The sequence below is a fragment of the Balaenoptera musculus genome, chromosome 17, assembly GCF_009873245.2.
Source record: "Balaenoptera musculus isolate JJ_BM4_2016_0621 chromosome 17, mBalMus1.pri.v3, whole genome shotgun sequence".
NCBI classification, from domain to species: Eukaryota; Metazoa; Chordata; class Mammalia; order Artiodactyla; family Balaenopteridae; genus Balaenoptera; species Balaenoptera musculus.
In genome coordinates, this window is record NC_045801.1 from 29,169,160 (window position 1) to 29,183,547 (window position 14,388).

The following is a 14,388-nucleotide window of genomic DNA, read 5'->3' on the forward strand; positions in this document are numbered from 1 at the left end:
AACCTGTTTATTTTACTACTTTGAAATATAGCATGTTTCATCATACCACAGGCATTAGTAATTGAAACAGATATTCTGTAAACAAAGGCAAGATGTTAAAAGAATTCATCTTAAAGCTGTTAAAGCTAATCTAAACTTTAAAGCATAACATACCCTCCAGAATCATTATATTCTATGAACATTAAGATCACTGAGTTTTTAAAATAAAAAAATGCTGCCAATATAAGAAAGCCAGTATAATTTCTATTTCAACTGCCTTCCAAATGCTTCACAACTTTATTTTCTATTACTAGCATTATAAATCTAGACTTCATACTGAATTGTCCTTTCCTAGTTGCACTGACATTCCTTAATAATGAAGTCCTTTTAACCTTATAGGATTCAACTGTATTGCTATTCTTAACAGTTAATCAAATAAGAAAAAAACTTCCTACTTTCCAAAATACTGACCTTAATATGAATTTCCTAGAATATGGATGTAAAAATTTTAATCACTGTAAATGCCTTAAAGGCCATTAAATGGTGATAACTGTGACATAATTCATAATTAGGAAAGAATACAGTACGCAATTAAAAAAATATAAAGAACGTCACTATTTTAAATAAGTGCATTTAATTGAAAAGTCAGTATTTCCATTATAGTATTAAAAATTTAAAAATTTTACTCCCACAAATCAATTTTCATCACATCTTACATATTTATATACTTGCCTAACATTAAGGACATATTCTTAGTTCCATAATAATACCCAAAACCAACAAAAATAAAATCACATACAATTGTTGTTTTTGAAAACACTTACTTCAGCATACTGCTGACAGTATAAGTGGTTGTGTGGATTAGTCATCATAAGCTCCTCTAAACAAAAGGCTGCTTTAGCATAGCTGAAAAACATCAAGGAGTTAATTTTAAAAGTCATAAATTTTATATCAGTTACACCTTAAAATAATTTAAAAACAATTTTAGTGATATTACACATTTTATTCCCAAAATACTTTAAATACCTTTATTAATAAAGTACTTATCTTGAATTCATAAATACGAATATCATATTCTTTAATGAAATGAATAAACAGAAGCTTAAATCCTAAAGCAGCCTGTGAACTATCAAGATATTACATTTTTCTTTTTTTCTTATTTATGTATGTATGTATGTATGTATGTATGTATGTATGGCTGCGCTGGGTCTTCATTGAAGTGCGCGGGCTTTCTCTATTTGCACCAAGCAGGGGTTACGCGGTGCGTGGGCTTCTCATTGCGGTGGCTTCTCTTGTTGCGGAGCATGGGCTCTAGGCAGTTGTGCCATGTGGCCTCAGCAGTTGTGGCTTACGGGCTCTAGAGCACAGGCTCAGTAGTTGTGGCGGACAGGCTTAGTTGCCCCATGGCATGTGGGATCTTCCCAGTCCAGGGCTCGAACCCGTGTCCCCTGCATTGGCAGGTGGATTCTTAACCACTGTCCCATCAGGGAAGTCCCAAGATATTAAATTTTTAAAACTGGGTCACTAGGATGACATCCAAACATAATTAACAACACAGGCTTCAAGATCTTGGATCAGGTTACATATAAAATAAGTTCTGCAAGTCCACTGATCATTTAATAAAATATTCAAATAGCTAAAGTGTAATGAGGAAATAAACATTAAATATTCTCTGTTCACTAAAAATCCTTTACAGACATATCCCACATATTCTATTACAAAGACTTTTCATTATTTAAGGTTATTGTCAAATACAAAATTATGATGAAGTTACGAATTTCTAAACCCATGAAAAACAGATCAAGTTAGTGGTTTTGATATGCACTCTACTACTATTTAATCATGTGGTAGAGAAACAAAATCTTTACTGAAAACCTAAGGAGAAAACTGCTGCAAAGGGCTCTGGAAAAATAGTTTTATACCACATGACTATAATTCCCCTTAATGTATTTTATATGTTCAAGCCATGTGAATATCCTTCCTATTTACAGGAAATCGTAAAGAACACAGGTGTTGTAAGATTTAGTCCCAGTGAGGAGGTTATGACATTACAACAGAAAAAGGCTACCTACAGTTATTTTTGACATTTGTCACCAATATACAAAGGTATCTATTTTACACTAATGTCTGACATACTTAGTTTTCAAAATATATACATTGCAGTTTCAAACATGTGAAATACTGACTAATAATAGCTAACTTTTATTAGGTGCTCATTATGTATCATGCACCTCTCTAGGTGTGTTACAAATATTAATTCATTTAATCCCACCAAAACCCTAGGAAGTAGGCAGACAGCCTACACTCTTAACCACCATGCATACTACCTATATACACTACACATCAGGATGAAAAATGGAGGTGGTGATGGTAGTGATGAATATGTCAACGGTAACATAAAAACAGGTACAGCAATCAAACCCAAAGGGCCAGAGGAACCAAAAACACCCTGCAGATTAGCCCAAAATCACAGCATTTTAAATATATGAAGGACCTTATATATAATTCTCATCAAAGATCATGCTGCTATTTAGCCCTTTTCATATTTATGCCCAAAACCTAGTATTGGTTCTTGACATATGATAGCTATATAATGAATGACTGAAAAAATGACTGAATAAATGTCTAGAACAAAAGTACTGTGACTACCTATCTGATATTTATTCATCATTGTGTAGAAGGGGAAGTCGTCTATACTTTAAACACCCAGCTTCATCAGAAAGATAGTTCCCTTCTAAATGTGTTCCTTTACGGTAACGCCAAAAATTCATATTAATGCTAAGAATAAGTGTTCTTAGAGATTTAAACGGGTTGAGCAAAATAGTGACTCTGATTCTTATATAGCATAATGTAAGATAAAATGGGCAGAGAGGAGTTTCTAATGAAAAATGAATGCCAAGATATTTTTCTCAAAAATTATTGAGTATCGGGCTTCCTTGGTGGTGCAGTGGTTGAGAGTCTGCCTGCTAATGCAGGGGACATGGGTTCGAGCCCCGGTCTGGGAGGATCCCACATGCCACGGAGCAGCTGGGCCCGTGAGCTACAATTGCTGAGCCTGTGCGTCTGGAGCCTGTGCTCTGCAACGAGAGGCCGCGACAGTGAGAGGCCCGCGCACAGCGATGAAGAGTGGCCCCCGCTTGCCACAACTGGAGAGGGCCCTCGCACAGAAGCGAAGATCCAACACAACCATAAATAAATAAATAAATAAATTTAAAGATTAAACAGACCAAAAAAAAAAAAAAAAATTATTGAGTATCACATACAAGGAAGGGATACCTTCCCCCAATTTTACAAAATATAAAATCAAATTAATTTTGTGGATAAAGTATAGAATCAAATAAACTTAGAGCTGGAAGGAGCGAGAAATGGTCTAATCCAGTTTTTCTCAGCCCGGGGTACACAAGAGTATTAAGCCATACAAAAGTGATTTGAGTGATGATTATTTTCTCAGTTCTCCCAAGATGGTACATAGCCAATACCACTGCAGATATATAAAGAAATTAATTCATTATATACAACTCATGAGACTAAGATTTAGAGAAGTAAAAATAATTGGAATCCATTTAAAATAGAATAACCACTATTATTACTACATTAGAGTCAGTAACTAGTTTTTGAAGTTCTTCTCTTCCTCACAAAAGCATATGTATAGGTTACAGTATTTGTTCCTTGATTGCTTTATCAACATTATGATTTTTCCTTACAGGATTCTGATAATTCCCTTTGTTATAGAATTTTATATAGCCTATATATTGTAGGCTGTACCTACAATAATCACAATCATAATCAATCTTTACTAACTGCTCCTTGCTGATATAACATCTAGTTTTAACTACAAGTAAAAAATTCAGTATCTTTGTTTAAAATACATATTTTTGTTTATAATATGTACTGTTGGGGTTAAGGTATAAATGATGACTAATTTTTTATACTTAGAGCAAGTGTCTCAATGTGATCAACTGGTGTGACATATACCACTAGAATAACTGTATCTAGAATTTATAAATCAGAAGCAAATTTAAATAAAATAACTTAAAGACATAAAAAAAGTATGTGGCAGAATTCTATATCCCCTTTTCTCTCTATAAAATCACTGAATAGACTTATATGAACAGTCTACTGTGGAAATTTATTTGGAGTAAAAAAGTCTACATCTAGATTAGCAATGCTGCCTGTGACTTACTATAACTATTAATATGAAGAAAAGAATGTCAAAATATTAAATATATCAAGCAATTCCTAGATTGGTACATTTTTGCCACTGGGTCCACAAAACTGTGGTAAACTGACATTCCACAGTAACTTACTACTTGTACCAACAATACCCTACCGAAGACAATGACTTGCTCAAACAAGTTAAACGAATTAAGTGAACATTCTGATTTTCACACAGTTTCAAAAAATCTGAAGACATTTATTTCCATTCACTGTAAATCTGAATATTCCTTCTGTGTTCAATTAGACAAAATAAACGGACATTGTGTAAGTAACTAGCTTCGAGACCAAAAAGAGTTTTGTAATGCAAGATAAAAGGGTAGGCAGAATGTAAGTATCATTTCCCATGAAAAGAAACTATTTTTCAGGTGCTTTTCTGTCTTTGTATCTCTTGATTTCTTGGGATTCTTCAGTTCATTTCTCTTAAATGTACATCCAACTCTATCTCAATAAACTCTTCAGAGACCCAAAACAAAGCAAAACTGAATGTGGCTATTACAAGGTGAGGTAAATAATAATAAATTTAATGATAGGTTAAAAATAAAGTATAACCTATTGGAGAGCTAAATATAGAAATATTACAAATACATGCAAAAAAGTAAAACTGATAAAGAAGTAGAAGAAAAACACAGAGGTGATATATTTATATAGTTCTTAGAGGATGGAAAACCTGAAAGTAATATAAATTGATATACTGACCATCTGAAAATATCAAGTTTTCTATAAGTTAAAAAAATCAATATTAAAAAGACATACTAAACAAGGATATATTCTAGACAAGACAAAGGCTCATATCATTTATATAAAGAGCTCTTAAAAAAAGTGTAACCAATTTTCACTTATCACAATTTGCAAAGATTAGAAAGAACAGTAGCACCCAGTGTTAAGTGGACATTCTAATAATTGCTGATGTGAGAGTAAATTGACACTACCTTTCTAGTGCACATTTAGGAATGATTTATCAAAACCACTGAAAATGTGCATATCATTTAATCAAGTAATTCTATTTCTAAGAATTTAGCCCAAGGAAAAATTTAAATAAAAATAATCATTATATGTATGTGTAACTGAATCACTTTGCTGTATACCTGAAACTAACACAACACTGTAAATTAACTATACTTCAATAAAAACAAAAACAAAACCCAAAAAACAAACAAACAAAACAATACTGAGCCTCCAATCTATGAATTTGGTATTATTTAGGTGTTCTTTAATTTCTTTAATTAATATTTTATAGTTTCCAGCATACAAATAATTTACATTTAAAAAACTTTATAAATGTTGACTTTAAAACAATGAAAAATAGAAACATTACCATTTAACCAAATACACTACCACTCTTACATACATAAGAGAAAGCTAAGTATATTTACATATATGATCATACAAGCATCCAAACATGATTCAGGAAATAACTTCCTAACAAAAAACAGAGAATCTGATAGCCAGCATATATAATAGAGAAATGAAAAATGCTTCTCAGAATACAGTACACATTCATTAAGTTGACATTTTATTTTCGCCCCCACTTTTATTAGAATTACACAGATAATACATTAACTCTATTTCACATACATATATACCCCTGAGCAAAGGCAAGAGACAAGTATCTTCATTCGATACTATTTCCTATGTCAGCTATTTGTCCTATGAGAATGAGGTTAAGTATTCTAAGTATTCGTGCACAATAAGAATATGTGCATGAGAATCTGATTCTGTTCTCTCAAAAGGAAGGAAAGAAACAATGTGATATACTTCAGACTCCTCACTAAGAAAAAAGGGGAAAAAAAGCCTGCCTCTAGATAGAGGTTAGCGTTAATGCTGTGATATTAGAAAACTTGCACTAAGACTGGGCTAATCCTCTCACACTGGGATTTCCTCCTGTCACTGCAATTAAAAAAAGCTAACAAAAACATTAAATATCCAATAAGCAAGTTCCTACAGCATTCAACATTCTTGATTATTCTTGGTTTTTTACCCAGGCAACAGAATGCTTCTACTTTGGAAGAGTTGATTCTCTTAGCACTAAGGCTAATAAATGCATACAATTGACAGAATTTTTAAACAGCAGGGAGTATAATACTCTTTGTATGTAAGAACAATTTAAATTCTAAAAATTCACAATTTTGATTCACTAAAAATAACCTTAGCTCAGCACATACATGCCTTTCTAACTCCAAAGAATGCCATCTGTATTTGAAAGAAAACTCATTTCCCAAACAAAAATAATTTAGCAAAACACAAATGACCTACTTAAAGCAATTCACATATTATAACCAACAAACTGATTTGTTTTCCTTCATTTATTTATTTTGCTAATTTAAAATGATGTGATTCATACCTCTCACCAACCCTTTAGAAACTACTATGCCTTCTGAACTTATATAGTGATGAAAATTGCACTCCTTAACGAAATTTTATGTGTTAACGACTTACTCATGTTCATTGATATAAAGTTCTGCAAGTTCATGCCAGGCTTCTTGGTCTCCAACAAATCTGGTGCGAGGAAAGGGAAAAAAAGTAAGTGTGTAGATATTCTATAAATGAACAGCATGGAGGCAAAAAGGAAAATCAAATGCAAATTCCATTTTAATTAAAAAAGATTTATCAGAATAACAAAACACAATCCTCTTGTAAGACACTCACTGTTCCAGATACTCATTCAGTTCCCGAATGGCCTCCACATTTTTCCCCTGGGCTTTTCGAATGGCAATCTTACGCTTTCTTGCAGCCTGTGGGTTGACATTAATAAAGGATTAGACCCTCAGGATTCCCTGGGTTTTTGTAAAGAGGTAATTTGACTGTGCAAATTATTATCTCAATGCCAGTGAAATTCCATTGTAGAACTACTGCTTAGTGGGAGTTTATAAACATACCCCATGACATCCCACTGGGGAGTTCAAACATTCCTCTAACAATCACATGTGCTTTACTTTTGATGTACACAATGTATGCATCATTTCATTCAAATAAATAACCATCCAGATTCTGATAATTACAAGCCAGCAGGGAATCCTAATCTTTATCCAGCCTAAAGTCCTTTACTCTGTCTCATTCATAAGATCTGTATCTTAAGAGATAGAGGGATAGCGGAGATTAGAAAATAATCTTACTGTGGCCACTTGAATGTCATTATACAAATATGGCTTCAAATAACTTTTTTCACAATTTCAAGAGAAAAATCTACCTAAGAGTCTTTCAAAAGAATAATATAGGTCCTGAAAGAAATATTTTATAATAGACAAAACATTTAAAACCTGCAACTTAAAGCTTTTTAAATATAAATATAAAAATCAATGCCATTTATTTATACATTCATCAAATATGTAACAAACATCTGTTGTTTGCCAGGTACTGTGCTGGACAATGAAAATATAAGGATACAAAAAAGGAACAGATAATTCCTTGCAGGAGCTCAGTCTGATAAGAGAAAGAGACGTCAAATAAAAAGACAATAATAGAGATATCTAAGATGTTGTGGCAACACGGAGGTGATCCTAACAAGGCTGTGGCAGATGGGAGGAAGTGGAAGGACAGGAAGCAAAGAGCGTCCCAGATGTGATACCTGTGCTGAAAGAGAACGTGCAAGTAGACATTAAGAAAGCAGAAAAGAAAGCTGTGTGGAGGGACGATACTGCATAGTAGGAGAACAAAGGAGCAAAGGCATAGGAGACAGCAGCATTGTGTATAATCAAGACTATATGTTTGGGGCTGAAGTGACCGGAGAGCTCTGTGTGAATTATTAAATTTACATCCCCTCCATCTCTGTTTAATTAAATGCAGAAGACTAAACAATAAAACACACTATAATCAGGGCTAGGTTAGGCTTATTAATTATGAACATGATTGTCATTGTTTTAAGTAAAACACACTCCACAAGATACAGACAAGGGAAGTACTGTAAAATGAATGGGGCCTCTTTAGACCAAAGGAGCTATCTGTCCTGGGATGGAAAAGGTGGGTTTTGCTCTGAAAAACTGAAAGTCAAAAAATCAGAGCGAATCAAGAGACTCCCAATAAATATGACCAAAAGCAATATTTATAAAAATAGTGATAACAGTATTTCGGTAATGAAAGAATGACACATCTGTTAAAAATGTATACCCCTGATTACATGGCTCATGCTGAATGCCGACCAGAACACCTGCCACACAGCAGGAACTCAAATATTTTTGGAATAACTTCACTATGCACAACAATGAAAGCGCCAAAATAAATGTAAAGTTTAAATCTCAAGAATTCAGAAGGAAAGTAAAAGTAAAGCTCTAAAAGTAACTCAATCCTAAAGCCTTTAGGAAGAATATTAGACTTCAAATGTACGCCTTATTCCAAGTCCTTCTGAAAATAGGTGAGGATTAAATTAACATAATTAAGAAACTAATTTCTTTGGGGCATATATTATCTAATTTCACCAGTCCAACAGAATTTGAAACATTTTTGTTTATTCATTTCATTTTTGATGACACTACTTCTTCCACAGGCAGTATGTTAGAGCGGAGAGTCTAGGTTTTGAAATAAAAAAGACAAGGAACTGAATCCCAACTCTTGTCACTTATGAGCTTTCTAACCAAGAGCAAATCATCTGACCTGCCCAAACTTCAGTAATACCACCAATCTCCAAGTAGCAAAGTGAAGTATCTAACACAGTACATAGCATATAACAGTACTGAATAAATGTTATCTTCCTTCTTGTTTACCTTTGGTCTATGCTTAATATATATGCGTTAAACCTTGCCAAAAGCTCTGCCTATGAGATCTTTAAAGAACTGGCACAGGCTTGCTTAGTTTAATATTGATATATTGCCCCAATCCTTACAGGATTTGTATCAGCTGAAATGAGATATTGCAGTGAAACTTGTTGAAAATACTGCATTCAAATGCCACAAATAAGAGACAAAAAGTCAAAGTACAAACATGAATAGCAACTAATACCTCTACAGTCATAGTAAGAATGTGGTACGAACACTGTAATGGACACCATTATTCACAAAATGAGTTTCGTTTTTTAAAAAACACCTGTCTAATATTAACTCATTTTCTCATTGATTTGACAAGAGAATCATGTCTCTACTGTTGAGCAAACACCAAAATTCTTAGGTCAGCAGCATTTTGCAGAATACAGTTTATAAAGCACTGCTAGTGTTTCAAAGATAATTAATCTTTAAAAATGTCTTTTTAAAAAATAATCCTTTTGTAAATAATGAAAAACAGAGGTTTAAACAACCTAAATGCATCAAAAGAGGTAGGATGAGAAGCAGGATCTCAAATTTCTGATTCCCATTCTAGATTCATTGATAAGAGTTCCTGAAACTGAAATATTACAAATTAATTTGTTACTATTATTTTGAATTATGTATATTTGTAGTAGGTGGAATGCCATAATTTTATAATAATGTAAAACAGAAATTCAGTATTAACTTTGTAATAGCCTATTTTAAAAACTAAGAGTTTTCCACCTAACAAACACTTCAGTGAAGTATAAGCAAAGATTTTAAACATAAGGTTTTACTAATCAATTTGTGAAACATGCCCCAAAATCTCTACTATAATAAGCAATACTTTGCTTAACCATGTAAGACCTAAGATAATAGTAACTTATCTCCTAATATTATAAGGTTTAAAACACACTTTTAAGAGGTAACTATTCAACTATGCAAAGCCAGTCTTCTTAATGAAACTATACATGACAGCTTAAAGAAAAACCTATATGGCAATCACTATCATACAGGCAACAATGTATCATTAAGTCACATACAACAGCCCTCTACAGAAAAATACTACCACATTCTGGCACAAAAACCATGATCATTTTAAATGAGCATTAAGCAGGGATTTCATTTCCGGCCAAGATGTAGTAACAGGGAGCGGTTTTACCCTCTTGCCTGAGACCACGAAAGAACTGTACTATATATATAAAACGACCACTTTTAAGGCACAGGACGACAAGCAAAAAAGGAGAGTTGATCCCTGACAGGCAGAAACAAATGAGGTGGGCCCTATTTTTATTGCCCTGACTCACTGCTTTGAGAGAGTTTCAAGGGTGCTGTGCAAGAAAAGAAAACCAGGTTGAGCTGTGAGTTCATACGGAGCTCAGAGTCCAAGAAGATCAAAGAGGCTACAGTTCATGGGACAGAGTACAGGAGAAGAGAGAAAAATACAGAATAAAGACTCTAAAGAGATTCCCCTTGAATCTCAAGGGTTTCCCTCGAGTACTCAGGTTCGTACTGATCAGTGCATGTGTATGTGGAAACTACCACAGCCAAGGAAAGATCTACCAGAAACGTTTAGGGGAAAATGTGCCCAGAGCTCACACAGGGCTGGGAATAGTGTCCCTTCCTACCAGCCAGACTGGAAAACGCCATGATTCCTGGGGCAGTGGACAGACTACCCAGAAGGACATAATGGGGAATTAATTAGTCCCAGTATAAACACTGTTCTGGTCCTGTCTAACAAAGACCCAAAAGGATGAAACTGTTTGCAAGTAACTTAATTATATCCCACAAGAAAGCTCAAAGAATATATATAAGAATACAAAAATCAAAAGGGGCAAAGAGAACTTTAGAGCATGATGGTTTTGTTCATTATCTTGAGTGTGGTGATGGTTTCACAAGTGTATACAAATGTCAAAACTTATCAAATTATACACCTTAAATATGTGCAGTCTATTCTACATCAATTATATGCCAAAACAGTTTTAAAAATAGCACTAATTAGACATTAAGTAGAGTCTTGACTATCAATTTCCATTTATATTTCTTATACTTTTTATCTTATAAAATATGCCAATGTTCTGAATTTTTCTAAATTTCTTGTTTAGATCAACCTTTGTAAAAGTCAGTTTAAGTCAAAAATGAAAACTGTTCCACATTTTACAAGCGATTTTAATAATGGAGTCAGAATTTCTATTATAAAATATGAAACTTCAAAACGTTCTTATGACCATAAATTTGGTACATGCCTCTGTATATGTACAAGGAGCTAGCTAGCAATTTTTCCTGAAAGACATATCACATCTTAAAAAAAAAATGAGGCCACGTAGGGAGAGAACCTAGAAAATGATTAAAGGATTAAGGTCTACCAGCAAAATACAACCTAGAACACCCCCTACCCCAGATGTTGGGACACAGAAACAGACCACTGGCCAACAAAGGGAAAGCAGAGTTCCAGGTTCTTCTGCCTCCGAGGCTTATGCCATGACCCTGGGAAATATGGCATTCTAAAAGCATTTTCAGGGGCTTCCCTGGTGGCGCAGTGGTTGGGAATCCGCCTGCCAATGTGGGGGACACGGGTTCGAGCACGGGAAGATCCCATGTGCCGCAGAGCAACTGGGCCCACGCATCACAGCTACTGACCCTGTGCTCTGCAGCCTGCGGGGCACAACTACTGAGCCCGCATGCCACGGCTGCTGAAGCCTGCACGCCTAAAGCCTGTGCTCTGCACACAACGAGAAGCCACTGCAATGAGAGGTCCGCGCACCGCAACGAAGAGTGGCCCCCACTTGCCGCAACTGGAGAAAGCCCGTGCACAGCAACGAAGACCCAACACAGCCAAAAATAAATAAATAAAATAAATTTATTAAAAAAAAATAAAAATAAAAATAAACCATCTTCACTCTTGGCACAGAGGCAATTACATCTAATTCCAAAATAAGACTTCAAATATTTGATATATCATAACAGGCAGTTCACAATTGGAGGCAAAATCTGATCTTTCTGAAATATGAAATTTAACTAAAAAGACAAGAATTATTATACTTTCTTTCTGAAAGGCATTCATTCATTCAACAAGTATTTACTGAAGGCATATATGCTAGGCATTGTTGCATGCAATGGACATAATTTTTCCCTCAAAGAGCTTTCAAAGGATGAAAAGCCTACTTTTACTTTAAAAGCACGCAAACAAAAAACTGACCGGTGTTGGGGTAATCTAAGGGATAAAAAGCTCACATTGAGCCTAATTCAATACTTGATTTTGATGAGCTGGTGATGAAGATTTTCATACTTCAGAGTTATCCTTCTAAAATAACATTCATATCTAAGTTTTCATCATTTGTGTACTTTTATTGCAAAATATACTTTCATCCAACCCCATCCTCTTTAATTCTACTTATCCTAGGTTTAGATCCCCATAATCTCTAGCCTAAGACAGAATGAGCCTCCAAATTACTATTTCATCTCTTTTCACCTCTTTCAAACCACCTCCCGTATTACTGACAAAGTTATCTCTACAAAAAAATCTGGTGGAATTTTATTAATCAAAATTTGACTTCATTCTCCATTTTCTAAGAATAAAAATTAAAATTCTGTTACACCCAATATCTTGTAATAACCTATAATGGAATCTAATCTGCAAAAAGACCCAAATCACTATGCTGTATACCTGAAACTAACAGAATATTGTAAATCAACTATACTTCAATTAAAAAGAAAACAAAAAAGAAATAAAACTGTATTGATAATGCAGAAAAAAAATTAAAATTCTGAAGTGTAACATACCAGGTTGTTCACAAATGTAGACCTTCTTGTTGTATCGCTAGTCACTCTGAACAACGAACCAACTAAAAGGTATAAAATATTGTTCCTTAGAGCCCTAGTTTTCCTCAGCAGTAAATCAGTGGGGAAGAAGGGGGAGGTTAAAACTACACAGAGCACCAGAGCCATGCCCTCTCTTCAACAAGAATAGAAATGAAATTTCATGTGAAAATCGTGTTAAAGGAGGCAGTTCAAAAAGAGAAATATACCTGGCCCTTTAAGCATATTAGAAGATATTAAACATCACTCATAATGCAAATTAAAACAAGGTAACATTTTTAACTAATTAGACTGGCAAAGGTTAAACACAAAAAAAGCTGATAATATACCACGTAGGAGGATACAGGGCAAGAAGCACTCTCATATACCAAATTAATGAGTATAGACAGCTAAAAAGCTTCTGTGGAGGGAAATTTGGTAACAACTATCAAATTTTAAAATACATGGACCTCCTGACTCAGAGACGTCACTCCTAGGAATCTATCCTACAAATGACATGTACTGCAACACTGCTTCTGGGAGGAATATATCACATACCAAGGGGGCTTAATTAAAGAAAGTTTTCCATCAAGACAGGGATTATACATCCATGCATTACAATGCTATGCAGCTACCTAAAGGATGAGGTAAAGGATGTGCTGACAGCGCATGAACTTTAAAAGATACTGCTAGGTAGAGTATGCCACCATTTGCATTTCCAACCATTCTCCCTGTCAAAAGGGACACACATGCACACACACTTATTTGTGTGTGCATGAGAAAAAATTTCTGGAAGCGTTCTTAAGAAATTGTTAACAACGTTTGCCTAAGTGAAGGAGGACTTGAGATCAGGGGTGGGAGGACTTATTTTTCAACATACACTCTGTACTGCTTGTAATTTTTTAACATGGGTACATGTTACTTTTTTCAAAAGAATATTTTACAGCTTTTAAAAAATAGATGAGATGTCCCATTTTAGCAACCTCCCAAAATTTGAAAACTTCCATTTTAATCACTTTATTCTTTTTTCCCTAGGTAGGCCTTGTACTTTAATAATGCTAAGGCTTACTCATGCCATTCATGGGATACAATGTCTTTCCCCAGCCTACCATCTTTGTCTCATTTAAGCCATACTCATCCTCCAAGGCCTACAAGGCTTAAAAGTAATGCAGCAAATCACCAAAGAGTCAGGATTCAATAAGTCTATTTCAAAGCCCATAATGTGTTCATTATATCATGCTATCTCTCTAAAAACAAAGTCAAGGACGGTGTCTAATTCATCCTGCTAGTCTCAACAACAAGCATGTTGCAAGCACTCAACAAACATTTTTTGAAAGAATAATGAATGCATGTGAGAGGGAAAGAGAGCTCCTTAAAGCTTTAATGAACAGCCTCATTTCTGTACTGGCTATATAGGAACACAAAAGCAGATGAAAGAGTCACATGATCAGTTTTAGACAATGCAAAGCTCTACAGTATAAAAGCTTGAATTATAACTATGGTGTCTTCTACATAGTAACTTCACTGTTTAATATAAGAAAAGTCTTCCCCTACTAGACTTTATTAGTTCTAGGTCTTATATGCCTTTGTTTTTCTCCCTTAATGTCTACCACAGTGCTTTCTATGGATACAGTCACAGAAATAGTGTCTTTATTCTTAGTAACACCAACATTTTCATGGC

At 34.4% G+C, this 14,388-nt stretch overlaps 1 protein-coding gene across 1 annotated transcript in view; it reads right to left on the reverse strand.

The window, feature by feature from the left end:
- EMC2 (ER membrane protein complex subunit 2) overlaps positions 1 to 14,388 on the reverse strand; it is a 51,403-nt gene that overhangs the window by 14,913 nt on the left and 22,102 nt on the right. Inside the window, exons 6-8 of the mRNA XM_036830955.1 lie at positions 6,844 to 6,929; positions 6,634 to 6,693; positions 804 to 885 (exon numbers count right to left, since the gene is read on the reverse strand). Of these exons, the coding sequence (XP_036686850.1) occupies positions 804 to 885; positions 6,634 to 6,693; positions 6,844 to 6,929 (228 nt within the window). The remainder of the gene's footprint in view (positions 1 to 803; positions 886 to 6,633; positions 6,694 to 6,843; positions 6,930 to 14,388) is intronic.